At 33.7% G+C, this 25,964-nt stretch overlaps 1 protein-coding gene across 1 annotated transcript in view; it reads left to right on the top strand.

Annotated features, from left to right (window-relative positions):
- Window positions 1–1,111: 1,111 nt before the first annotated feature.
- Window positions 1,112–25,964, top strand: part of LOC145911590 (uncharacterized) — a 30,449-nt gene continuing 5,596 nt past the window's right edge. Inside the window, exons 1-73 of the mRNA XM_082998985.1 lie at window positions 1,112–1,223; window positions 2,191–2,316; window positions 2,523–2,911; window positions 2,980–3,046; window positions 3,477–3,594; window positions 3,669–3,795; window positions 3,990–4,167; window positions 4,386–4,455; window positions 4,640–4,847; window positions 4,899–5,015; window positions 5,382–5,526; window positions 5,582–5,795; window positions 5,867–5,972; window positions 6,025–6,133; window positions 6,520–6,700; window positions 6,794–6,954; window positions 7,008–7,131; window positions 7,196–7,356; window positions 8,254–8,429; window positions 8,503–8,568; window positions 8,628–8,743; window positions 8,803–8,944; window positions 9,003–9,117; window positions 9,187–9,288; window positions 9,355–9,504; window positions 9,567–9,676; window positions 9,773–9,951; window positions 10,021–10,208; window positions 10,353–10,511; window positions 10,571–10,680; window positions 10,753–10,925; window positions 10,988–11,181; window positions 11,300–11,469; window positions 11,943–12,044; window positions 12,096–12,220; window positions 13,377–13,487; window positions 13,543–13,685; window positions 13,751–13,872; window positions 14,449–14,521; window positions 14,647–14,775; window positions 14,856–14,985; window positions 15,037–15,201; window positions 15,290–15,418; window positions 15,730–15,878; window positions 15,936–16,139; window positions 16,201–16,366; window positions 16,739–16,936; window positions 17,005–17,209; window positions 17,355–17,520; window positions 17,597–17,743; window positions 18,543–18,713; window positions 18,767–19,011; window positions 19,073–19,240; window positions 19,305–19,401; window positions 21,457–21,539; window positions 21,594–21,770; window positions 21,850–22,026; window positions 22,138–22,314; window positions 22,382–22,552; window positions 22,617–22,702; window positions 22,771–22,861; window positions 22,925–23,110; window positions 23,167–23,260; window positions 23,318–23,457; window positions 23,510–23,623; window positions 24,032–24,215; window positions 24,283–24,455; window positions 24,529–24,629; window positions 24,692–24,855; window positions 24,911–25,084; window positions 25,155–25,306; window positions 25,465–25,625; window positions 25,722–25,848. Coding sequence (XP_082855111.1) covers window positions 1,190–1,223; window positions 2,191–2,316; window positions 2,523–2,911; window positions 2,980–3,046; window positions 3,477–3,594; window positions 3,669–3,795; window positions 3,990–4,167; window positions 4,386–4,455; window positions 4,640–4,847; window positions 4,899–5,015; window positions 5,382–5,526; window positions 5,582–5,795; window positions 5,867–5,972; window positions 6,025–6,133; window positions 6,520–6,700; window positions 6,794–6,954; window positions 7,008–7,131; window positions 7,196–7,356; window positions 8,254–8,429; window positions 8,503–8,568; window positions 8,628–8,743; window positions 8,803–8,944; window positions 9,003–9,117; window positions 9,187–9,288; window positions 9,355–9,504; window positions 9,567–9,676; window positions 9,773–9,951; window positions 10,021–10,208; window positions 10,353–10,511; window positions 10,571–10,680; window positions 10,753–10,925; window positions 10,988–11,181; window positions 11,300–11,469; window positions 11,943–12,044; window positions 12,096–12,220; window positions 13,377–13,487; window positions 13,543–13,685; window positions 13,751–13,872; window positions 14,449–14,521; window positions 14,647–14,775; window positions 14,856–14,985; window positions 15,037–15,201; window positions 15,290–15,418; window positions 15,730–15,878; window positions 15,936–16,139; window positions 16,201–16,366; window positions 16,739–16,936; window positions 17,005–17,209; window positions 17,355–17,520; window positions 17,597–17,743; window positions 18,543–18,713; window positions 18,767–19,011; window positions 19,073–19,240; window positions 19,305–19,401; window positions 21,457–21,539; window positions 21,594–21,770; window positions 21,850–22,026; window positions 22,138–22,314; window positions 22,382–22,552; window positions 22,617–22,702; window positions 22,771–22,861; window positions 22,925–23,110; window positions 23,167–23,260; window positions 23,318–23,457; window positions 23,510–23,623; window positions 24,032–24,215; window positions 24,283–24,455; window positions 24,529–24,629; window positions 24,692–24,855; window positions 24,911–25,084; window positions 25,155–25,306; window positions 25,465–25,625; window positions 25,722–25,848 — 10,662 coding nt within the window. The 5' untranslated portion in view covers window positions 1,112–1,189. The remainder of the gene's footprint in view (window positions 1,224–2,190; window positions 2,317–2,522; window positions 2,912–2,979; window positions 3,047–3,476; window positions 3,595–3,668; window positions 3,796–3,989; window positions 4,168–4,385; window positions 4,456–4,639; window positions 4,848–4,898; window positions 5,016–5,381; window positions 5,527–5,581; window positions 5,796–5,866; window positions 5,973–6,024; window positions 6,134–6,519; window positions 6,701–6,793; window positions 6,955–7,007; window positions 7,132–7,195; window positions 7,357–8,253; window positions 8,430–8,502; window positions 8,569–8,627; window positions 8,744–8,802; window positions 8,945–9,002; window positions 9,118–9,186; window positions 9,289–9,354; window positions 9,505–9,566; window positions 9,677–9,772; window positions 9,952–10,020; window positions 10,209–10,352; window positions 10,512–10,570; window positions 10,681–10,752; window positions 10,926–10,987; window positions 11,182–11,299; window positions 11,470–11,942; window positions 12,045–12,095; window positions 12,221–13,376; window positions 13,488–13,542; window positions 13,686–13,750; window positions 13,873–14,448; window positions 14,522–14,646; window positions 14,776–14,855; window positions 14,986–15,036; window positions 15,202–15,289; window positions 15,419–15,729; window positions 15,879–15,935; window positions 16,140–16,200; window positions 16,367–16,738; window positions 16,937–17,004; window positions 17,210–17,354; window positions 17,521–17,596; window positions 17,744–18,542; window positions 18,714–18,766; window positions 19,012–19,072; window positions 19,241–19,304; window positions 19,402–21,456; window positions 21,540–21,593; window positions 21,771–21,849; window positions 22,027–22,137; window positions 22,315–22,381; window positions 22,553–22,616; window positions 22,703–22,770; window positions 22,862–22,924; window positions 23,111–23,166; window positions 23,261–23,317; window positions 23,458–23,509; window positions 23,624–24,031; window positions 24,216–24,282; window positions 24,456–24,528; window positions 24,630–24,691; window positions 24,856–24,910; window positions 25,085–25,154; window positions 25,307–25,464; window positions 25,626–25,721; window positions 25,849–25,964) is intronic.

The raw sequence follows: 25,964 nt of genomic DNA on the forward strand, positions 1-25,964 counted from the left end.
TTTGGATCTTTTTCAAAAATTTATCAATTCATTTCAAACAAAAACTGATTCATATAATCTATTACCGACCTGCATTGTGATTCCACGTGTAGAATGAAAAAACGAACTCAAGCTCGCTATCGTTAATCACATGAACTTACTGCTTCAAACAATTGTTGCCTTTGTTTAAGACTTCGAGAAAACTGTTGTAAGACGTGTTTTCCAATTCGAAACCACGACCTAGGAAACAAACCACCATGAAAAACAAGCAAACTTTACAATGTTCCATAGGAACAGTTATTTATTGACAATCTTCGCAAGTAGGCTAAGCGTCAGTAACGGCTGGTTACATCTTGGTCAATAGCCTATCCAAAGTTACAACAGTATAAAACCATTAGCAATAAACTTATTTGGTTATAAAGTTACCCCTACAAACTTGAAATAGGTTCTTCGACTTTTTATATAACTTAGTTGTGCTTTGTTTCATGCAAAAAGTTTTTTTTTACGTTTTGTAGGCGATGTGTCGTTGTGCGTAAAATTTTTCAACAAATTTTTCCAATGGACATTTATTGGTAATTGAAGTGTCTCCTCGTATCCGTATGGTGCTATCCTACAGCATATATTAATATCAGGGACTGATACCACTGATTTGCCTATAAAAGGTTAACTGCGGGCCCCGATTAGATCCTGTCAGCGGAATACGACGTAATAGAAATTAAAAGAAGACAAATTAAATTGTAGTTACAGATAAGATAAAAAGGTGGTAAAAATCGTCGTAACAGGAAAGCGTGAAGATTGATTTTCTGTCGAATGAAGTTATAAATGTCGAAAAATGCAAAACAGTGCAAAAATAGCAACAAGAAAATGGAGGGAATACCGTCAACAGGGGATTATCCCAATTTCATTACTATTTTTTTTGCCAAGCGTGAAGGAATCGACTGTTTTTGTTAGTGCGTGCAAAAATCTCGTTTAGTTTGGTAAGTTGTGATATTTTTTTAGTTGAGTGGTCTTATAAATACAAAAAGGTATGCAAAACCAGATTAAATACGAAATTTGTGAAAGTTTGTGTGGACCTAGTCAGCACTAATGTTCTTGTTTATCAAATATTAAAAACAAATACTGACACAGGATGAAGTTTTATATAGTAGGTGCCATTCTCTTCCTGTTTTTCTGTGTATCTTCATGTCGCAAAAGAAAAAGGTTGCTGCCTATGGAATATGAAGTAAACAATCAAACACTTTTAGGTGATAATTTGCAATAAAGTATGCTATGTTTTTACTGTTACAGTATATCTGTGGCAATTAGACAAATCAGTTTGTTTCAAGTACATCATTATTTTAATTTGATAGAACTACATTTAACCATTGGAGACTTGTTGGTTCTTAAAGGTCCATGTGTAACCGATACAATGGAAACCTCCTCAGAATTAAGAACTGGTTATTAAACAAAGCAACCCTGCATATTGGTTTCATGTTTTTGATCCCATTTCAGATAAAACCTCATCTGAAACATTTTCGAATGTCACCTCTGATTTAAACCATGCATAACTGTGATACGCACTATATGCTTAGATTAAAATTTTTTTTTAATCTTACCAATGTTACAATTGAAAACATTTGCAATAGAAAACAATACGCAGTATGTACTGTTGCATGTTGACAAGTTTTTCACAATTGCTGCAAGCTCTGTTGGTTGACCATATTTTAGTTTGGCCTGCCAAGACCATATGATGGCTAGTCCTATTTAATTGTATGGGTTTCAACAATGTTTTATTCCATGGCTTTATTGCAGAAATTGCATTCGTTGAGTTGCTTATTTTCAATCATGAGTTCTTGGTCTTCGAACAATAATTTGTTTGTTTGTGAAAATAACAACTTACTAATGCATTAAATGAATATACTAAGAATGATTGATATCTCCGAGTCCATAGAAAAGATTGTATGCATGAGTGTATTTTTGCATGTGCAATGGATATGAAAAAAAAATTCATGTGGTAAAGTTTGCTAACAAGTTTAAACAGAATTGTATTATTAAATTTGGATTTGGATAGTTTAGATTTTTGAAATCAAAGATTGTTATTTTGAACTGTTCGTCCCTGGTTTCTATTTGCATCACTACAGTTTTTTTAAAGGTTTTTGAACATTATTTTATTAATATTAGTATTTTTTTGTAAAAATACGCTTGCTTCCCATAAACTGTTGTGATCTTTAGCTGCTGACATTTTGTCTGGACTGGAGGAAACAACAAATGTTTTGAAGCACTCTAAGCATGTATGGAGTTTTACTTCTGGAAGTCAGGCAATTGTAGCACCACCTGTAGCACAAAAAATTAGAAATGGTATGGATGTTTTTTTTGTCATTATAATAAACATTTTGTTTATTGTGTGTAGTCCTCTATATTTAGTCATAATTTTGAATACATATGCATTTACTATTTTAACAATTTTATGTACATTTTTCGAGAAATTTTATAATTAGTGAATTTGACAACAAAATTTTCTATAAAAAGTAGTCACCATTTGATAAAAAAATTTTGTTTCATAGCTGTGAATGGGTCCCTTACAATTCATACACAAACAAAGCACAGTAAAAGAGGAAAAGTTTCGATCATAAGCATTACATCATTCACACAAGATCAGACTGTTGTCTGGTTGGAAGTTTTAGTTCACCCTCGCAAATCCACAGTTTATATTCACTTGCAAAATACAAATCTTCAAAGTGAACGATTGCAATGGCAACCCCAAATGAACATCGGAAAGAAATGGTTAAAGTTGATGATCCATATTGATATAAACAAACGTTCAGTTGGCATAAGCGATGCTGGGGGAAATACATTTGGTGCTGTTTTGATGCAAGGAATTAATCTACAGTTTCCTAGTAATATGGTGGTTCAAGTTGGAGGATCTCCATTCGGGTATTCTCAAAGTTTTGTGGTAGGAACTGGTGTAGCTTAAAAAGTAGTTTGCAAAAATAATTTTGTCTGTCATGTCTACATTTCAAGGGTCTTATAAAACAGTTGGATATCATTGTACCTGGTATGGTCACCTTTTCAAACTTATATTTTGGAGGTCAGTTCAAAATGTTTCATTGTACAAAATATGTGACTGTGTATAGGTAATAACAGCAAAGAAAATTAGTTTTAATGTACATAGATACACAAAGGTTTATGACTAAATCATATTTACATTCTTTAACCCACTGTCTTTAATTGTAATTTTCATTTTTTCTTTATCCTGACCATAAAGTTGATAGGGGATGTTGATAATGCTACTTAGGAAGTTATTCAAAGTGTGATTTCCTGCTTGTGTGAATATATGGGTGTGTGTTTCCTTTGCCCACTTGAAGTTTATAATTTATAGCCTGGAGGCACTGAAGACTAATATCTGTTGAGTTGTTTCAAGCTTTGAAATGTAAAATGATAGTTCAATCTTTTATACATTTTATTCAAAAGCAGGACAAGTTACAGCACCTGAATAAAACATCATTGTTTGGTTTCAGACAAAAACAAGACAATTTTAAAAAAAAGGGGTGCCACTAGGAAACCAGGTGAATTATCTCAGACAAGAAGCCATTCAACTGTTTTCAACCATGTCATGCCAAACACCACAATTATGGAGTAAGTGTCCACCTTTTGTATAGTTTAGTTAATTATATTGTGCGTTTTTGAGTATGACATGAATATCTTTTCAGACCCTCACATCCTCATTTAACACAAAATATTGCCCAAACTATTGAACAATTAGAAAGTGATGTTCAAGCTTGTCGAATGAAAACCACTTCTGTTGAGCACTTGTTATCAGCTCTTCAACAGTCATTAGTGTGTTTATTAATTTTTAAATTTACCTTACTTCAATACCTCTATTTTGTGTGTTGTATAATGTACCTTTTATTTTGAAAATATTTGTTTGTTGAAAAAATAGTTTAGCTTAACTTTTAAAAACAATGATTCTTTATTAGTTACCAAACACTAATAAACCAAAAGTAAGCACGTTTGAATACATATTGTTGTAGCTCCTAATGGAACAACGAGTTCTTTTGCTGGAATCATGTGAGTGCACACGGAAATGTCAAGGTAGAAATGGGCAATATTACACGAGTGGTGATGAATGGGAAGAAGAAGGGTGTCTAACATGTACATGCATTGGAGGAATAATGTCTTGCAATCATTCTGAAAACTGTGGAAACAGCAGTGTGTTCTTGTTATTTTGATTAACCTCATATTGTGTTCAAATGTAGACTTTAACTGAAATTACACACACTATCCATAGAAAGTTATTTATATTTATATTTTATGATATTTATCAAACATGTTGCACTTCTTGTTTTGGGTTTTGTGGTGATATACTTAATAAGTTAAAAATGCTTTTCCTCGTAGAGCTTACTAGCCTCATTTTATTGATTTTCTAGGATTTTGTGATCAATCAACATGTAAAAATGGAGGTATATGCACAGAAACAAATAATGGATTTGTTTGTCAGTAAGTTTTCACAGTATAACTGTAGATTCAAATTTATATTTGTATTTTTAAACATTTACCAGGATGCTAACTTTTTGCTCTTTTGATATGTCTAGCAGAGATCTAAAGCTTATTTTTTCATAATATATTTATAAAAATATATATATTTTTTTGGTCTTATCCATCAACTGTATTCTACTTTTAGGTGTGTAGGTGGTTTTCATGGGAATTTATGTCAATTTATTGATCATTGTTATTCTAATATTTGCCAAAATGGAGGTACATGTATTGCTCACCGTACACAGTATAGATGTGAATGCCTTTTAGGATATACTGGCAGACATTGTGAACTACGGGATTGGTGTTCTTTACAACCTTGTCAAAATGGTGGAATGTGCATAAATAACAGCAACGTAAGTTACTTTGTTTGGAATGTGCACGCAAATTATTGTTTTTATATTCAGGGTCATAGTTGTCAATGTCACCTAGGGTTCACAGGCAATAATTGCGAGTTCAAAGACATGTGCCTTCCATCACCCTGTGAAAACAAAGGAATATGTGAAAGAATGACAAACAAAAATGTAAGTTTACAAGCGGTACATGCCAGCATTTGCTGTGTTTTGTTGAAGCAGAATTATAATTTATTGTTGCTATTTTTTACCTTTGCAAATTATGATATTAGTTTCAGTAAACAAAGTTTGACAAGGAGTACTTTTATACAAATTAGCTACTGTTCTGATTAATTGAAAGAAATAAACTGATATGTTTTAAAACGTTGCTAACTAAATCATAGCATTTTTGTATAGTTTTTAGAAAGGGTCTTTTTGAATTACATTAAACAACAGCGATTGTTCACCATGAATTGTAAACCAAAACTTTATTGAATACAATATGCAATAAGAAATAAATTTAGGTGTTTTATATCTTGGCATTTCTGGTATTTACAGGAATTTCAATGCTTATGTCTTAGTGGATATGTTGGAAAAAGATGTGAATTACCAGATAGTTGTGCTGATGAGCCATGCATGAATGGTGCCTTGTGTAAAAACACTGCAACTGGATTTCATTGTTCCTGCACTTCACCTTACTCTGGTACATTTTGCATACATTGAAACTAAAATGTAGTTTGTACTACGAACAAATGTAGGTCAACTCTGTGAAACTTCTGATGCTTGTCATTCCTCACCATGTTTTAACGGTGGCCTGTGTGAGTTATCTGATCGTCTGAATGGAAATGGGTATCGATGCACTTGTCCTACCACACATATTGGTTTATCATGTGAATCAATCAATCATTGCATCTCTGAGCCTTGCATGAACAATGGTCTTTGTACTAACTTGGAATTGGGCTTTTCTTGTCGGTTTGTACATACAAATTTGTTGAATAGGGTTATTATTCTTTCGACAAATATGTTTTATAATATACATGTAGATGTCGAGGAACACACTATGGGGACAGGTGCGAGCATGCAAATTATTGCCGAGCAAAGCCTTGCTACAATGAGGGGATGTGTTCTAACACTCCATTAAATGAAAATGTAGTGTGTTTTTAGTTTGGGTTAAAGCATATTGTAACTAGATTGTTTTTAGCAACCCTTTACATGCACATGCAAGAATGCATACAGTGGATCACGTTGTGAAATTATGGACCTTTGTGCATCTGATCCCTGCCTAAACAGTGGAACTTGCTCTAATAATGGTAAAAAAAATTTATCCAAGTTATCCACAACAAAAAATGTTTAAATTGTTATTATCTACCACTGCAATTGTCATTTTCCTCCTTGTCACCTATTAGGAACAAAAAAACATTGATATTTACGAGACAACATATTTGCAAAGTTTTTATTCATTTTACTAGCTGTATCACGTTTAATCTTTGATAGGTTGAATGAATACAACAACAGGTACAATAACATGATGTTTTTAATTTGTCGTTTGTGTTGCATCTTCGTTTGTTTTGTTTGCATGGTAATTTTGTGTTTTGTCTTTAGATTGTAGTGAAATACAATGCAAAACATTTCAAATGTATAAATATTTGAAACATGTTAACTTAAAAATTTGTTTCAGAAAGTTTTTTTCTTTCAGGCACAAGTTTTGTCTGCAAATGTCAGCAACCATACATTGGTCATAGATGTGAAGTTATTGATTATTGTGTACAAAACCCATGTTTGAATGGTGGAGTGTGTGTAAGTCTTGACAATGGGTTTGAATGTCGCTGTTTACCTTCACATTATGGGAGAAGATGTGAGAAGTTTAATTCTTGCAGGTTATATAATTCTTCATTTGAGCTACTGCTAACTACTGCATGAATATATTATTTAAATTAAAAATTGTCATTGTGGAAAGCATTGTTGTGCAGGAATAATCCATGTCTCAATGGTGGTATATGTTCATCTACAAGATTCAGAAGTTACACATGTCAATGCCCACCAACACATTATGGAACTGAATGTCAGTTAGTGAATGGATGTTACACCAACCCATGTCTAAATGGAGGGACATGCTTAAGAGTTAATGAAGGTCTGATACTTTTTTCAAGTAGCTGAAACAAACAAAATAACTTTGTTTGATAGACTTTACTTGTCAGTGCACTGTGGGGTTTTACGGCAAGACATGTTCTATTACAAATTGGTGCAGCTCAGTGTCTTGTGAAAATGGAGGAAGTTGTCAATCTGTAAATGGCACTGCATCTTGCTTGTAAATAACATATTTTGTCAAAGGATTTTGTCAAACCTTTTAAATATGTTTATATTTGGTGAAGATGCCCATCAACTCATCGTGGTAACCGATGTCAATTTTCATGTAATATCTGCTTATACTCGGTAGTTACTGGATCAAGATGTAGCAATCCCTCTGCTTCCAATATTCAAAGATGGTATTTTGATCAACATACACAAAATTGCAAGCAGTTTTCCTACAAGGGTATGGTTACGCATTTGCTTTTCCATGATTATTATTTGGAATATGTTTTTATTTTAGAAGCAATTAGCAAAATGACGTGTTTATTGATTCATTAATATAAATAAGATTTCCAACCATAGGCGTTTAATCAGGGGACGCCCCCCCCCCAGGTTTTTCAAAAAAACAAGTGGCTATTACGCGCGTCTGTCCGCACCATGTAACGCGTCGCATTTGCAACGTTCCAAGAAAAAAGACCTAAAAAAAATGTGTTTCTTACACGACGCACACGAAATATGTTGACCTAATTTCGCTTACATAGGTTGTTGCATCGTCAGTCTCGCAGTACGATATGCCAACAGGTACTTATTTGTTGTGTCGTAGACAGATCTTGTGTGTTTATCGTTGGGACGCCTATGTTTCCATTCATTATATACCCATATGCTGTGGTGTAAATAACAACTTGCACTTTACATGAACAAGCTTCCAAATTGCCTTTTTAACTTTTTGTACAACTTATAACTTCCTTAAAAACCTTTGCTGTATCAATTGACTCACAAAATCTGGAAAGTCATAAAAAAAACTATGTTGTGAAATATTATACCAGTAATCATAGGAGGAGAAGCGCAGACCAACTGAATCTCTCATAGATATGCACAAATGCATTAAACATAACAAATATGTTTTTTAACGTTGCCCTGTTTTAGACCCTTCAATTCCAGCCTGTTTTATTGGCTAGGGCATAGTATGGATAAAATGAAGACCTTGTGCTAGACATCCTAAACACTACTTATTCTATCTACCTTCTTTATTGATGGTTTTAAAACTTGTCCATCACCTGATAACGTGCACTGTCTGTAGCTCACTGGTCATTATTGGCTTCCACTTTACTTTCAATTTATATTATTTTTACAAATTTAGGGTGTGGGGGAAATGCAAACAACTTCAATTCTCGTCAAGAATGCAGACAGAGATGTATGGTTGGAGCTTGTTGTCTGCTGAGAAAGTCTAATTTCCGCGCACTTGAAACTGTTTGTAGGAAAAGGTCAATTAGTCAATGCAAAAGAACAAACATTGAAAGGCACACTGAATTTCAGGTATATTAATGAATGAATTTTGCACATGATTCATTATTTTGGGTATTTTGTTCTTTGTGTAAAAACAATGCAGGTGATTTCATTCAAAACTGGAGACCAGTGCTCACAAACATCGTGTGGGGTTGCTGAAACTTGTATGGTACGTTCATAATTTGTGCAAAAACTTTTATTATAAATATTTAAGTATGTGTTTTATAGTTTGGTGGGACTGAATATGAAACTGGATCTGCCATTTCACTTGAATGTGGAAATGACTGCACTTGTAGTACTGGGGGTGTTGTGTCATGTTCCTGTACAAATCCAACTATTCGAAGGTAACTACAGTTTGCAAGCCCTATTTGTATTGCAAATCATAAAACGTTTTACTTTACAGGGAAATAAGGCAGATGACATCCTTGGATATGCAAAAATTTCACTCTGCTGTCCGAAATTTGAAAATGACTGAACTCGAGGGTGGTGGAAATATTTGGGATGTTTTTAGAGATGAATATGCAAACATGTCACCACTTGCTCAGGTCTTAAAATTACAGATATGTGTAAGGTTTATAACCTATAACACTGTGCATTTTGTAGTCTGGGCAATATTTTCTTCTATGGAATAGAGCATTTTTAAAAAAAGTTGAAATGATGTTGCAAAAATCACATTGTGATGTTGTTATTCCTTTCTTTGACTTTACCATTGATGCAGGTAATTGCTGTAATAATGGGCGTTTATATATTATGTTGTCACATTGTTCACATAAAACATTCCGTTCAGGCAAACTTGATGATTCAGTAGTATGGCAACCCAATTATTTTGGTGGTGAGGGCAGTTGCATACCTGATAATCCCTTTAGAGTCTTCCATCAGAATACAGCAAGTATGTTAACATTTATTGATTTGTGGTAAATACTTGAAATCAATGGGGCTCCAACTTTTTTTGCAGTTGCATGGGAACCTTGTCTGTCTCGTCATTTTAATAGATCAGTAACAATTCCAAACATTGTGGATGTTGCAATGGCAATGTCAACTACCAGCGACCTTCAGCTAAGCAACAATCTTTTGAATGTAATTTCTCATGTAAAAGCTTTTATTGGTAAAACTGTTTTACAATACATAAATTGATACACCATTTTATTAACACTGTCTGCAATGCAGGTGGGGATATGAGTAGGACCAGTAGTGCATATGACCCTATATTTTACTCCATTCATGCCTACATTGACTACTTATATATGGAATGGCAAAAGCGCAATAATTCAACTGAGGTTCGACAATGTTTGGTTAAATTGTTTTCTTTTTACATCAATGAAATAACAAAATAATTATCTTGCACATCTTTACAAGTGCCTCTTTTCCCCTAGCTGTCAGGAATTTTGAATAATGCTCCAATTGGTTTTACAAATCAGTTTATAAAGTCTGGAGCATGCACATCATATATCTATAGCGAAGAAACACACCCATGCAACATGTCAGATTTATCAAGCAACTTTGGCCCTGATGGCTTCAATATGTATGGATTCAATGCTGATGGTTTTAATAGGTTTGTAACCTATAGTTGAACAGCGTAAATTGACAACTGTTATTTCATATAATTGATCTATTGTATTAGACAAGGGTTTGACCATGATGGATTTAATGTGTTGGGATTGGATCGATATGGCAGACAAGATTATCGAAACATCTACCAGTACAATGGTTACAATGCTGAAGGTTACAACAGATCTGGAGTTGATCGTATGGGTTATAACCGGTTTGGATTTAAGAATGGGTACAATCGTGATGGATCTGATACATACGGTTGGTGTCTGTTTTATTAATTTTAAAGTAAATAATGAAATTCCACTAAGTAGTTATTCTTGAACGTTTTATGCTTACATAGTACAACCTATTAGTTTTTCTGTAGTGTTAATCACTACTTACATTTGCTCCATGCATTTTTAGGATTTAACCATCAAGGTGTGAATAGATATGGTTTGGATACAAATGGTTTTGATAAAAATGGATTTGATATTTATGGTGTTTCACCAACTGGCAGAATTGACCACTCTGATTTTTTTGATCAAGAAACTGGATTTAGTGATTGTTGCTTTACAAGAGATGGTAGTACATTTTATAGGATGATGTGTATTTCTTTTTGTGTTCATGTCCTGTATTACTAGGTTTTACTGTGGCTGGTATTGATCGGTTTGGTTTTACAGCATCTGGTTATAACCTAGATGCTTGCAATAACTTTTTTAATGGACCTCATGTTTTGTATTACAGACATAAGGTGAGAGCAAGCTTGTGCGTTATTTTCTTATCGATATACATCCAAAATATACAAAATGTTCTTTAATTGTAGTTATGGAAAATTCTTTCAGTACAACCTGTACGCTTTCTTATGACATTATCCAGGAATTGTGGAAAGCTACAAATGTTACCTTCTTCCTACATCAAAAACAACTGGGTTGTACCTTTGGGTTCACATACCAGGTTAAAAACACAGTCAAGTGGCAACACAACTTTTTCACAACGGTAACCTATCTTCAAGATAATTTGTTTTTATTTGCAACTACATGATTTTATACCAATTAAAGATTTTGTATGGATGTTGATGCTTTGTTGACATGGTGTCCTTGCTTGGAAGGAACTTACCCAGCAACTTGCCAAACAAACCCTTGTTACAATCTTGATTGTCCTTTGCACCCAACAGCAAAATGTCACATCAATGTGTGTGGGGATGCCTGCACTTCAGAATTTTATTTAGATGGCAGGCGTGTTAATTGTGAAAGTATGCATATATTTTTTGTTCCCAACATCTAAATTTAAATATTGTTATTTACATTTTTAGCTGTTTACGTTAGATGTTGGTTGTATAAACATGCATGATTTTGTTTATTTGGTTACAGACCCTTGCATATCAAATCCTTGTTTAAATGGTGGTACATGTCATCCATCACCATACTCATCAGCTGCTGAGCGTTTTTCATGTGATTGTCTTCCACAGTATGCAGGTTCACTTTGTGAGCAGCAGGCTGCAGATACTTGCACACTCCCAAAATTTACTGGAAATTGCAATGTAAGAAATTTCTTTTTGGTCTAGTGTTGTATGTTTTTTTATGCTCACAGCAATGCATTAGATGCATTTGCTTTAGAAGTACTACAGAAAAGATTTAATTCATAAATGGCAGTTACACAAACAAATTATGACACCACCTCACCTGGTAAAATGGGATAGAAACTTCATGTCATGTCAAATGAAAAGGCTTAAAACATTTGGGTTAAGGTGTTGAAACTAAAGCGAATTTTTTATTCAATCACAGCAATAGCATTTCTATGAATTGTTCAAAACATAACAGTCAACTCTGTAGATGCTATGTGGTGTGTGATCAACAGTCTGCAAGGTTACCTTGGTTTAACTTGATCCGGTTTTGCTCGTATTATACTTGCTTAAATTCAATTACAGTTATTAGGCTAAAAGTTTTTGAAAAACAGCGATAGTAAAAATTTTCATTTTTCATATCATCTTATGTATTTCCTCTTTGTGCATAGAATTTCGCAGAGAGATGGTATTTTAGTTTTGAGTCTAGCAAGTGTATTTCATTTCAATACTCTGGCTGCAATGGAAATGCAAACAACTTTCCAAACAAACAGGTAGTTTTTACACATCTTTACAAATTGTATTTGGTAACGTAAACTATCTAGGCATGTGATTTACGTTGTTCTGTTGGAGCATGCTGTTACAAAAAAATATCCAATGTGTCACAACTGATTGGATTTGATTCACATGGTTTTGACAAATATGGATTTAACACCCAAGGATACAACAGGTATTGCAATTTTTTTTTCTCTTCAAATCTCATTACTTTGAAAATTGGTTGTTATTTTAAAGGTTCCAAATTTGCTTGTAAGCTGTAGCCTCCCTAATAGCCACCCTCTAATGTAAGCTGCACATAAATTTTAAAAGTAATGTATCTTCACTAAATCTGTTCCTAGAAATTGTAAGTTGGCTGGAAACCGTGTACAACAAATAAATTGGTGTGTAAGAGTTTGGTAAAGGTGAATTTTAGTAAACACAGAACCCATACAAAAAATTTTAAGCCACCCGTGGTTGTAAACTGCTCCAAATTGTGAGCTAAAAATCTTCATAAACTCGGCTTACGATCAACTAAACACGTATTTGTTTTTGCTATGGCAAAGTTTGTATTGTTTTAGAATACTGTTTTTATATGTCACGATTTTACTTGCTGTTTCTTCTTCTGAATATTTACACTGTATAAAAAATACTTGCACAGGCTAAAGATATTATTAACACACACTGGGACTAATTTGTTCTTGTTTGAGCGATTAAAAGCATTGACAGTTGATAACATTTTTTTAATTTTTACGATAGCTTTGTTTATGCTTGATAAATTTTACCATGTTTTATACTGGTTGGCAACCCCTGGTTAGGAATATTTATGAAACTTCAATTGATTTATGAGTTCATACTTTATTACATAATTCCTGGATAGTGTTGCATTAGAAAGAAAGGCCAAAATGTGCCCTAATATTTGGGAATTGGATGAATTTACCAATAAATTTCATACATTCACGTAGTAGGGAGGTTGTGGCGCAGTGGTGACTAAAATAAGGTCAATATATTTTTGGAAGCACATATAGGCACCCGACATCATTAAAATGTTGATGACATAATTTGTCACCTGACATGTGACATTCAAAAGTTTGCCAACACCTGTGTTTTACTAACGGTTATTTTCTCACAAACCAATAAAAACACTGGAATACCCATTTGGAAGAAATTTAGATAATTCTGGAAGTTGTCTAAATAATTTGAGTACTGATGATAAACCATGTATGAGTTCAAAATGTTTACCAGCATTATGATGAACAGCATTCTAGCTTTGGCTTTTTTATTTAGACTACTTAACTCCAGATACTTTGCACTCTGTAAATTGTTTTACAAGAAAAAAATACATTTTTCAGAGCTGGACAAAAACGATCACCTCACAACTCTATGCCATATGGCAATCAAATATTAGGTCACAAAGGCTTTGGACCCGATGGCTTCAATATTTATGGGTACAACGAAAATGGGTAAGTAAATTATCATTGTATTATTTTAGCTATGGTTAATTTTTTTTTCTTACAGGTTGGATAGACAGGGGTATGACTGGGATGGTTATCATAGAATAACTGGATATAATAGAACAGGATTTAATAGACTGGGAGAATATGATCAGTTGACTGAGTATGATGAAAGTGGTTATGATCATAATGGATTTGACAGATCTGGTAATGGGTTTTCGCTTTATAGTGGAAGAATCACGTTGAATGTTCTGTTTGTATACAAAATATAGGTCATAATTGCAATGGTTTGGACTTAAATGGATATAACCGAATGGGACTTTACCATAGTTATTCATATGAATGCCGCTCAATGGCCCTTGATGACTGTCAATCTATGTCACACCCATTTGAGGTAATTTGTGTAGTTGTGTGCTGGTGAGGATAAAAGTTTACTCATTGAATGAGTTTACTCAGAGAATATATTTTACAAAATTTTATGTTGTTTTAGCATTAACCATACATTTTTAGACTGATTGTGTTTTTTTTGTTTATCTATCACAAGTAAAAAGTTACCCCCCCCCCATTTCTTTGTCTATATAAAAATGTTCGACTTGATAACCCAAGTTTTTCATTTTTTGCTGCACTGGCCTATATTACATGATTAGTGTAGTACTGATTGATAGTTTTTCCTATGTTGACCAATATTTCTGAGGTGTAGTTACTATCTATCTGAAGTTATTCTCTGATATTTTTTTATGGAGCATTACCTTACATTTTGTAGCAAATTTTTTTTGCAGCAAGTTGTCATAAGCTATTGTATTGTTCTTGAAAACATTTAATTTGTTAAGCAGCACCAAGTTTGCGAAACATTATGTTTTGTTTCAATCTTTTTCCTGTATTCAAATTAAATTCTTCTAAAAAATAAAGAAAATAGCTATTACATGTAATAGAACATCACAAAACTTTTTGCTCAATCATGCTTTTTTAGGTTGTTGCATTTTCTGCTGGATTGTCTTGTAATGAAGTGAGCTGTGGTAGTCGATGTGGTTGCGAGCTCAATGGTAATTTTGGTGTTACTCTGTGTAAGATGAGGCTTATAACTGAAGATCAATGTAGAATATAGATATCATTGAATATAGATTATACATGTAAACATGTTAATATCGCTAAAAAAACTTATTTTTAGGAAATACTTACCAAATTGGTGAAACCGTCACTTTTGAATGTCAAACTTGTAAATGTACACTAGCAGGAAGCATGAACTGTGTCTGCAGAAAACTTGCAATGCGCAAGGAGATTAGAGATTTAACAAATGGTAGAATGTTTTTCTGTTGGCTATAACATGTTTTGTTTCTGTATTATATTCACTTAATTCTACAATATTGCTTTTGATAGGTGAACTGCAAAAGTATTCATTGGCTTTACAAAAAGTTTATTTGTCGGGAGAGTGGGATTATTATGTCAGCATTCATTCCCAACACATGAAATCAGCAAATGGCGGAAGTACTTCCTTGCCTTGGCATAGGTACAAACATAAGCTATCAACTTGCTTTTGTCAAATGAAAGACTTTTTTAGGCATTACTTGGCAAGTGTGGAAAGAGAGCTTAGAAAACAATCTGATTGTGATGTTTCTATACCATACTTCGACTGGACTATTGATGTGGGGTCTTTAAATGCATCCTATGTTTGGAGTGTAAAATATTTTGGTGGTAATGGTGAAAAAGGCACTAACTGTGTGAGGTATACATAATATTACTAAAAACTGTAACTAAATATTGTTTTATCCAATTGAGCAGTAATATTTATCCAATTGGATGATATTTACCAGATACCACTCATTTGGAGGTTCAAAAATTTGGCAACCTTGTATTCGACGACAGTTCAATGCATCAGTCTCTCTTCCAGATGCTGTTGATATACAAATTCTTTTACATGAACCAAGCTATGAGTCATTTAGGTATATAACCTATATTCTGCATACGTTCAGCTCAAACCTTACAACTGGAGATGCAAATGGCAGTAAATTAACATGTACAGTAAAGGCATGCAAGATGACAATTTTACGAAAAACATGCTTTTGTAAAGCAACTTATGCAAAAAGAAGTGATATATAGAAAATAGTAAATATTATGCTTTTGTAACACCAGGTGGCATTTTTTAATATCTTTTTAACTCCCTAAATTTGCTGAACATGTAAAAGAAATAAATTGTGTCATGGTAACAAAGCTAGTTGATTTTATCTACCAAAAGTATGCTGTTTATTACTAGAATCCAACTAGAAACATTTTCTGCCCTGTTTCACCTCTGGGTTGGTGGTCACATGATTTCCCCATTTAGTCCCTATGATCCACTGTTTTTGTCACATTGGGCATTTATGGATTTGCTTTGGACAGAGTGGCAAACGAAAAATCCTGAAGGTTTAATGATTTATAAAATTGTATTAAATTCTGTAATTTATATTTTTTTGTCATAAGGAATATCAAGGTATCCAATTTTGCACCGATACCAAATGTTGGAGCCATTTGATGTTACTCCTGATGATGTTCTTTCCACTCGCAAGCAAATTTGTGTATACTACGTCCCTCCTACCATTGGGTCCCCATGCAACTTAACTAACACCAGACACTCACTTGCTAGAAACATGGACGGTTTTGATAGACATGGTTTTGATGTCAATGGTATCTCACAATTTGCTAAAAAAAAGTTTTCATGTGTTGTGACAACTGTGGTTTATTTCAGGATATGATGTAGAAGGTTTCAATGCACAGGGTCTAGACCATTTGGGAAATGTTGATGAAAGAAATATTTATGACAGTTCAGGTTATTTGTCAGATGGGTATGACAGATCTGGTTTTGATCCACAGGGATGGGACAGATTTGGTTTTTTGAAGTCTGACTTCAACAGGTTTAGTCAACTTTATTACATTTGGATTGCCTTTTTGTATAGTTTTAAAGTAACTTTATCTAAAACTAGCATTTTTTTGGGTTTTTGTGCTTGAATGAATTTTTGCCAAGATAAGTTGTAGTTGCATGCAATTTCCTCGATGAAGATCAGGTGGAAGTTTAAGTAACATGTCTGGCAGCATCAGCACTGAAAATTAGAAGATGCTGAAATAGATTGTTCCACTGCATAATACTGGGCCTAAAGACCAGAGTATATCAAACACTGGTCCCCCTTTTGAATTTAGCTTCATTTTTTACCACAACATCTGGGATTTCTGAAAAAAGGATTTCACTGATTTGGAATTACAATTATTTACTTCAACAATATTTTTAGAGATGGCATTGATATTGAGGGCTATGATCAGTCTGGTTTTGACCAGTTTGGATTTGATAGAAATTACAAATCAGCATTTGGGATGTTTAAAAATGGAACATACGATGTTGGTGTTGATATAGGACAGATAGCATCATTGTTTGATGAGTATGGGTATAATAAATATGGATATGACAAGTATGGTCTGGACCATAATGGGTCAGTGTTACACAATTTGTAACAGTCATTTTATTTTGTTTTCTTGTAACTTAGGCATTTTTTTATAGTTACACACCATTTGGGTACAATATACAAGGATATGACAATGACAGATGTAACTACTACTCGATAGGTCCTTATTACATGCGATACTTTTATTTTGCTCAAATACAATTCAAAAATCTCCAGCCTAATCATTTGTACCATATCAAGCGAATTTGTCAACCTGTGACCGTCTTACCAAAATGGATTTCTCAGAGTTGGCTTGGCAATGTCAGTTTATAATTTTATTATTCTGTGTAAAAGCTAATGCAGAATTTTTAAAAATAACTGGACATAAATGGTTGAATAATTTATATGAGGTTGAGTAGGGAATGTTTTATTCTTGTTTAAATAGCAATATTAACGCATATTTCAGTGGAAGCTTGTCCAGTCCTATCAAAATGCATGGTTAGAGAAGCGTGCTTATAATCTGAATTGGAACACCCGCAACAGTTCGGTCACTGAGGAGAACTTGTGGAAGCCCTTAACGCCAGATAAACAATTTTGTTTTGACCTTCAGTGGTACAGTGGATGTCCTCTAGGTTGGTTTTTAAACTGTTTCAAGCAAAATTACACAACATAGAGTAGTCAGCAATAATTAAAAATAATTCAATTCAGGAACACCACTAGTTGAGTGTGACAAAGATTATTGTGGGGAATCCCAGTGTGCAAGTAACCCCCAAGCTCAGTGTAAGACAAAAAGATGCGGGACATGCTATCCACAATTTTTTAATGGAAGCACTGGGGAGAGTATTGTGTGTTTTGGTAAGTACTGTTTTGTTTTTTGACATAGGCGGCAACTTACCAGATGTAGGAGGTGTACTGTACACCCAAAGTGGTTTGCGGTAGACTTATAAATAAGTTTTATATTTTTGTGTAACATGTGTAATCTTCATCAGGAATGTGGAGTTGAGACGGAGTTGTTGATTTTTGTGTAGGGTCAGAAAAAATAACCCCAAAAACATTTACCTGTTGTAATTATGGCCAGCGACTTAGGTAACATCAAATTTGTAGTGAGGTTGCAAAATAAAATGATTCGGATTTAAATATCAAATCTGAATATTAGTAACACAACTCACGGGTTTTCTCATAATTATGAGTATAAATAGACTGGCCCATATTGTTATTAACACTGTCATGTTAAAATAAGACGTTTCGACAAAAACTTATGTCATCATGTCGAAACGTCTTATTTTAACATGACAGTGTTAATAACAATATGGGCCAGTCTATTTATACTCTGAATATTAGTAATGTCATAATTGCAACCAAGTTATCAACATTTATACGAAAGGATTTGGAGTTGAACAAAAATATTTTCGCTGAGTCGGATTCAAGTCAAGTAATCTTCACATGACTTCACAACCCTGGCCTTTCATGCATAAAACAACTGCCTACAAAAATGTTTTTCTTGTTTCAACAAAATATATACTTCCTCTTATTTAATTAGTGTTTTAGTTTATATCTAGTTTATATGATTAGTCATCTTATGTCAACATATATTTTTATGTGCAATTTTGATATTTGTTGCTGTTCTGTCTCTATAAATTTGATTATATTTCAGGGTGTATTGATAAAATGCACAAAGTATACCCTGAAGGGGCAATATGGCAAAAACTCTGTGAATCATGTGTATGTCAGGGTGGAATGATTTCCTGCAATAGAAAATCGTGCGCAAGCATCTCCTGCTCCCACCCTGTTGTAGAGACAGGAGAATGTTGTGAATCTTGTTCAAGTATGTTATCCTTACTTGTAGCAAAACTTTTGTTAAAAAGGACCCTTTTTCAGAATGCTTTTTCAATGGAACAAAATACAACAATGGGGAACACTTTAGGCATGGAAATTGTGATATGTGCCAATGTCTGCGAGGATCAGTAACTTGCAGAACTACAAACAATAATTGTCCTCCCACTCCATGCAGAAATCCCATAAAATTACCTGGTGAATGTTGTCCTTCCTGTCCAACAAGTTGTGGTGAACACGGTGAAGGTCAGAAATGGATGTCAGATGATTGCCAATTATGTACCTGTACTGTAAGTGTGGTAAAAACATGTGTTTCATATTTGAATATGGTTAAAACTTCACTTAATACAGGATAATTTTATGAACTGCTCTAAAATTACATGCCCACAAGTTGAATGTTCACATCCACTTGTCCTGCAATCTCAATGTTGTCCAACATGTACTGGTTGCAATTTCCATGGTAGAGTTTTAAGAAATGGTCAACAGTTTACAAATGGATGTTTAAGATGTTTATGTAGTGTAAGTTAACTAAGTTTGCATTTTTGTGTGAAAATGTTATGGTTCATTTAGACTTCCTTGTTAGTTAGGTAACGTCAACTGTGTAGCTCAACAATGTCCACCATTAAGTTGTCAAAGACAAACAAAGCCCCATGGTAGCTGTTGTCCTGTGTGTGAAGAAGGTAACTGTTATGTGATGTTTTCCGTAACTAACTTAATTTTTTTTTATTTGCATGGTTTGTGAAGTCACATATAATCCATTTTACTACCACCACGTGCTTGCGTAATGTTCACCAAACTAATTGTTGCAATGATACAACACCTAATGTATTTGAATGGCTGTTTTGCATACATTGTAAAACTTTAGATTTGAAAACTGTTTTAATACTTATTACAATATTAACTTTTACCATATACTAGTTTTAGTTTATGTTTGCTTTACCATTTGAACAAAATTGTTGGTTGACTAAAATGTCATGCATATAATGTTAAAGTTTGTCAAAAAATGAACGAGATATTAGTGTTAAAAGGATTGCAATTTCAAGTTTTAAACAAATTTAAAAAAATGAAGAGAAGATTAATTTATTTTCAATATAAATCCCGGATTAAAAAAGCCACACAACATGCTTCTCTTTGGCAGTCATCTTTAGTCATGCTTACTATTAATGTTTGGAAATATGATGTGATTATATAAAAGCTTTTTGAAAGAATGCCACTTACTGATTTGAAACCAAACAGTAAGTAATGCAATATTTATGTTTTGCAAAATATGCGTTAATTCATTAAATCAGATATTTCAATACAAATCAAATATTTGAAAAATATTCAATACAAATCAAATAGTTTATTGTAAAACTGAAAAAGTATATTTATGATACCTATCACACTTAATACTATTTTGAAGAATTCATTCTTCCTGATGTTATACCCTATTTCCAAAATTAAGTTATAAACCTGAGAAGATATTGTCTCTTTAAAACTGAATTTTATTGTATGATTTTGCAAGTTGCAGATACTTACGAGGCGAATTTTTCTAAAACCACACTTGGAAAAAGTGGGAATGAATCATCACCATTAACACTAGCCAATTTTCATCATGCGCAACCTAAACATCCAAAAACTGCAGTCAAACAGGACCACTTTTTGGATGTGTATGAAAGATACCTAAACTATAAAAGGAATCAAATTCTTATTCAGACATCTCCTAGATTAAATAAAACTGGGGGATCACAGAAAAATTTGACCAAGGCTGAACCCAAAGAAAAAATAACATCTACTTCAGCAGGAAATCTGTTGCAAGAAACTCATGCAAACTCTTCCACAAATAGCAATGAAACCTACAGCAAAACTATTAATGAGTCTTTAGAAGTCAAAAAAAAGCTAAGAACTGATGCTCCTAAATTTTTAAGTGAAGACTATGAGTTAGATGACATCTCCGAATCATTGGACTTTGGATACTTTTCTGAAGAATACTCTGATAGTTATTCTGTAGAAGACAAAGAAAGCAACATAAATAACATGTTAATGAATGATTATAGTTTTGACACAGATGCTTCTCAAGATAAGAAAATTGAAGATTCTTTGGCATACCTTAACATAGATATTGAGAATATGGAAGACAGTTTTGCTGAAAGCACATTTGAAGACATACAAGGCGAAGAGTTTCCTTTGACTGATCATTATCGTGATACCTATGATTATTTGATAAATGAAGAAGATATGTTGCAATAATTAGTGAGATTTGTAGAAAAGTTCTAAGTATAAACAAAAATAGTTGATATGCAGTATTATCTAAAGCCAAAAGTTTGTTTTTGCCTGGATATGATAGCATGAATGTTTTGTTTTTTTATATTACAGTATTAGTTTGCCTTATAATATATCTGTTGTTATATTTGAGTGTTCTGTTTGTTTTTCCTTGCCAAAGTGTAAAACTGTATTGCACAAGGTCACCTTAATAAACTTTTTATATTGTGATGGTTTTTTTTATACTGTGATGAATTGCTTGCACACCAAAACATGGAGTTTTATAATAATTAATAACAGGTATGAATTTGCTTTTTTACTGCTTGGTAATAGTGGCATTGCATGTATTTTTATAAAATAGGCATGAGCAACAAAGCATGTCTGTGCCTTATTTACATGTATTTATGTTGAAGATGTGAGTAATTATTTTCTTAAATCTATATTCACTATATATATATATATATACATTTTTTTCATGTGTGAATTGTGTACAGGTTGCGAGCATGAAAACAGGTTTTATTTAAATGGAGAATCGTTTCATCCTTTGGGGTCAAGATGTAGAAACTGCACTTGTGTGGTAATTATTCAAAGATAATTGGTCATATCATATGAAAAATATATATTGCATCAGGAAAATGAAATCCAATGCCGAGGAACTGCTTGTTTTTCTGTTGGAAACTGCCCACGTCCGACACGTAGTGAAGATGGCTGTTGTCCAACCTGCAGTGGGTGCACTTATGATGGTCATTTTTATCGAAATTATCAAGCATGGCGATCAGAAGATAGTTGCCATAGTTGCATTTGCAGAGTAAGTGAAATAGCTTTTACAGGTTTGGCTGCACATATTTTTTAAAGTTAAAAAATGTCTTTGAAAAAAATTTGTACAGCAAGGAAACATTGAATGTAGCCCTACAATGCCTTGTAGAAATCGTTGTACTAATGGTCTTACAATCAAAGGACAATGCTGTAAAGATTGTTCAAGATGCCTGTACAAATCAAGAATATATCTTGATGGGGAAGAGTTTGCAGATAATAATGATGCATGTCAAAAATGTACTTGCCAGGTAAATAATCTGTGTAAAATGTTAGGCCTTTAGCTGGGTTATTGCAAATGTTTTTTTTTCAGATCAGTAAAAAAACATTTCTAAAGGTTTAAATTTTTACATTTGTTTCAGGGTGGAAATATAACTTGTATAACCAAACAATGCTCAGCACTTAGTTGTCAATATCAGCAAGATATGGCTGGAGAATGTTGTCCTCGGTGTCAACCTTGCTTCTATGATGGTAAACAACATCTTGAAGGTGAATCATGGAGGCTTCCTGACAATCCCTGCACATCTTGCTTGTGTAGTGTAAGTTTTTGTGTATCTACATAGTTCATATTTAAAAATGTAGGTTATGTAACATGTTGTTTTTTAGAATGGCCAACTTCAGTGCCAAACTGAAAGGTGTCCCCATGCCACTTGTGATAATCCATTAACCATACCAGATTCATGTTGCCAATCTTGTGATGGTTGTTCATTTGAAGGTGGTCACTATTTAAGCGGTGACATTGTAATGTCCGGGAAATGTGATGTTTGCATTTGTGAAGTAAGTTAATACTTCAGTCTAGAAAAATCAAAAATATATTGGAATAACTGAATGATTTTGTCAGGAAGGAACTGTGTCATGTGAACCTAAACAATGTGAAACAATTACCTGCCCATCGCAAGTGACATTGCAGGGAGATTGTTGTCCAAGGTAATGTGTTATCTTTCTACCAATGGTAAAATTTGTTTTTGTGTGTCACTTTATATTATCACTTACAGTTGTATGAATTGCACTTATGAGGGAAAACAATTCGGTGAAGGTTCCGAATACTTTTCTATGAGAAACCCATGTTTGAAATGTGTTTGCCAGGTATTTTATTTAAATGTGGACAAACTTTGTTTACTTTACTGTTTGTATTATATATTGGATCAGATGGGTGAAACAATTTGCAACAGAATAGATTCTCAGTGTCCTATTCTTTCTTGTTCACATCCTGGTCGTGTTCAAAATCAGTGTTGCCGGCAATGCAATATGTGTGAATATGAAAGAAGGAATTACCGAAATGGAGAAACATTTAATCCTCCACATTCATCTGCTTGCTTATCATGCACATGCATTGTAGGAAATGCTACATAAGAGTAAATTTTAAGATTATATTACATTGTTTGGTTTAGGATGGTTCTGTTACTTGTAACATGGAAACATGCAAAGCTATATCATGTTCCAACCCAAGCACTAAACCGGGGAAATGCTGTCCAACATGTCTTGGTAAACATTAAATAATACAGCCTAAGTGTATATACCACCTGCTATTTTTTTGTTTAGTGTGTGAAGTTAATGGAGTATTATATGACACTGGTAGTACATGGTCTCCAGATGCCTGTACAAGTTGTGTGTGTAAAGACGGTGAGATTGTGTGTCAACTAAATGACTGTCCTACTCCAAATTGCACTCATCCATCTCAAGTAAGCTAAAGATTTTTTTGTAAGAAATTGTTGGTAATTTTATTATTTGCAGGTTCCAGGTTACTGCTGTCCTGCATGTCAACAGTGTTCTTTTCTAAATCGGATCTTCGAAAACCATCAACAGTTTATTCATCCAGAAAACCCATGTGAACAATGTAATTGTAAAGTAAGTTTTGTTGGTTTATAATTTGGCTCAAACAACTAGTTACTTGACAAGCCTGGTGGATATTTTATGGAAGTAATAAAACACGTGAAGTGAAGATCCTAATTGGAGGCAATGTGATTCAAAACATTTTTACTATAAATATATCACCAACATTAAATTAAATTGTTAAATTAGTTTTGTTGTTTTGCTAACTGGAATGCAACTTTTGCAGTATGAAAACATGTCAAGTTGAAGGAAAAGTTATTTGCATTTTGTCATCTATATCTGCATTCGTTCATTACATTACCACACTTTTGCACCCAAACCTACACTAGTAGTTTTATACAGTATGTCCATACACATGTAACAGGCAACAATCTATATATCATTTTCTTTTACTTAAATATAATGTAGCTATTTTTGCCACAGGATGGCTCAGTTATTTGTAACCAACAAACTTGTCCCCCTGTTGAATGTGACCAAGCTCTTGTTAAAGATGGAGAATGTTGCCCTTCATGCCCAGCAGTCTGCACAATTACAGAGACTTTATCTATTCCATCTGGGCAAGTTGTTTTACATCCAGACGACAAGTGCATGTCTTGCAGCTGCACAGGTATAGCAACTTTTGGTCTAAATTCAGTTGCTGGTTTCACAGTTAGTTTTGAAACTTTTTCCTGTAGATGGGAAAACAACGTGCAGTCGTCGTTGTATAACACCTGCACCATGTTCCCATCCAACTCATGGCCTGTGTTGTCGAGATAGTTGTGATGGATGTTTCTATAGAGGTCACCAATATGAAAATGGACAAAATTTCCATCATGCGCTAAACCCCTGCAGAATGTGTCAGTGCAATGTATGTTAAATTCACCTTTTTTGTTTTTTGAACCAAACAGAAATCGCGTTTAACCATTTTGTGTTGCATTTAGAATGGAAATGTGAGATGCTTTCGCAAAAGGTGCAATATTTCTTGTAAAGTACCACAACTGTTGGAGGGACAGTGCTGTCCTGTATGCCATGATTCACAGACGTCAGTGTAAAAGTTTCATTCTTTTTTGCGATGTTTATTGTTAATTACCTGATAATATACAGTTGGTGCAATTATAACAATGCAACATATTCAAACATGGAACAGTTTAATGATGGCTGCAATCTGTGTACATGTATTAGTGGTGAAGTATCATGTCAACCTAAAATCTGTCCATCATTTCAATGCACTCATCCACAAACTAGAAGTTGTTGTCGACGATGTGATGGTAGATACCCAAAAAATGATATTAAAGTTTTTAGAAAATATGACTGTTTTTTCAGGCTGTGTAGTAAATAAAATTGAATATCAAAATGAAGAAGAACTTCCAGGCTATTCGACAAATGCGTGCACATCATGCCGATGTTCTGGGGGCAATGTAGCATGTCAACCTCTTGTTTGCCCATCAATTGATTGCTTAAATCCTGTCAATGGAGAATGTTGCCCACAATGCTTAGGTACATAATATAAAGATCTATGATGTCTTAAACCTTATGAAGTTATTATGAAATGTTTTTCAACATTCAGGATGTCTTTATTTGGGTGTGGAATATACTGATGGAATGCAATTCAGACCAAGGAATGATAACTGCCAGGAATGTATTTGTCATAAAGGTTCAGTTTCATGCCAGCGGGAACTGTGTCTTAATGTAGCGTGCAGCCACCCTATTACAAATCAGGTAATTTTACCAAATTAATATTCAAAAGTATTACCTTAAACCATACAGTTGTTTGTCACATGTCTGTTCGATTTGTTGTTCATTTTATACAATTGTTGTCATTGTTGTGTACAGTTGGCAAACGGCATACCATTTAAATGGCAATTTGTTTAATTTAGGACTCTTGTTGTCCTGTATGTGGAAGTGCTTGTTTACTCAGTGGTGTGAGGTATGAGGAAGGGTACTCTTTTACTGATCCAACAAGCAGTTGTAGAACATGTGTTTGCTCAAAAGGTTCAATTCAATGCCACCATAAGACATGCTTGGAAATATCTTGCAGGTTTTGCAATTTCCTTTTAATAAGACAAACTACTAATTTAAAACCATAAGCAAAAAACACATAAACAGAGTAGACTTACCTGCACTGGTTTTATAGAAATCCTGCTATGGGAACATGTAATTGTTCTGTTTGTAATGAGTGCATTTATGATGGTGCTGTTAGAAGAAACCATGAAACGTTTACTAATCCTGAGGATGAAAAATGCTCTGATTGCTACTGCCAGGTTAGTGATCCTTTACAGATAATATAATATTAAATGTTATTTTAAAAATATACACAGTAGACCTTGGTTAACCAAGTTTCAGTTGATTTGTAACCAGTGGTTTAGTTTATATTTTA

This window comes from Ascidia mentula, chromosome 8 (genome assembly GCF_947561715.1).
Source record: "Ascidia mentula chromosome 8, kaAscMent1.1, whole genome shotgun sequence".
Classification (NCBI taxonomy): domain Eukaryota; kingdom Metazoa; phylum Chordata; class Ascidiacea; order Phlebobranchia; family Ascidiidae; genus Ascidia; species Ascidia mentula.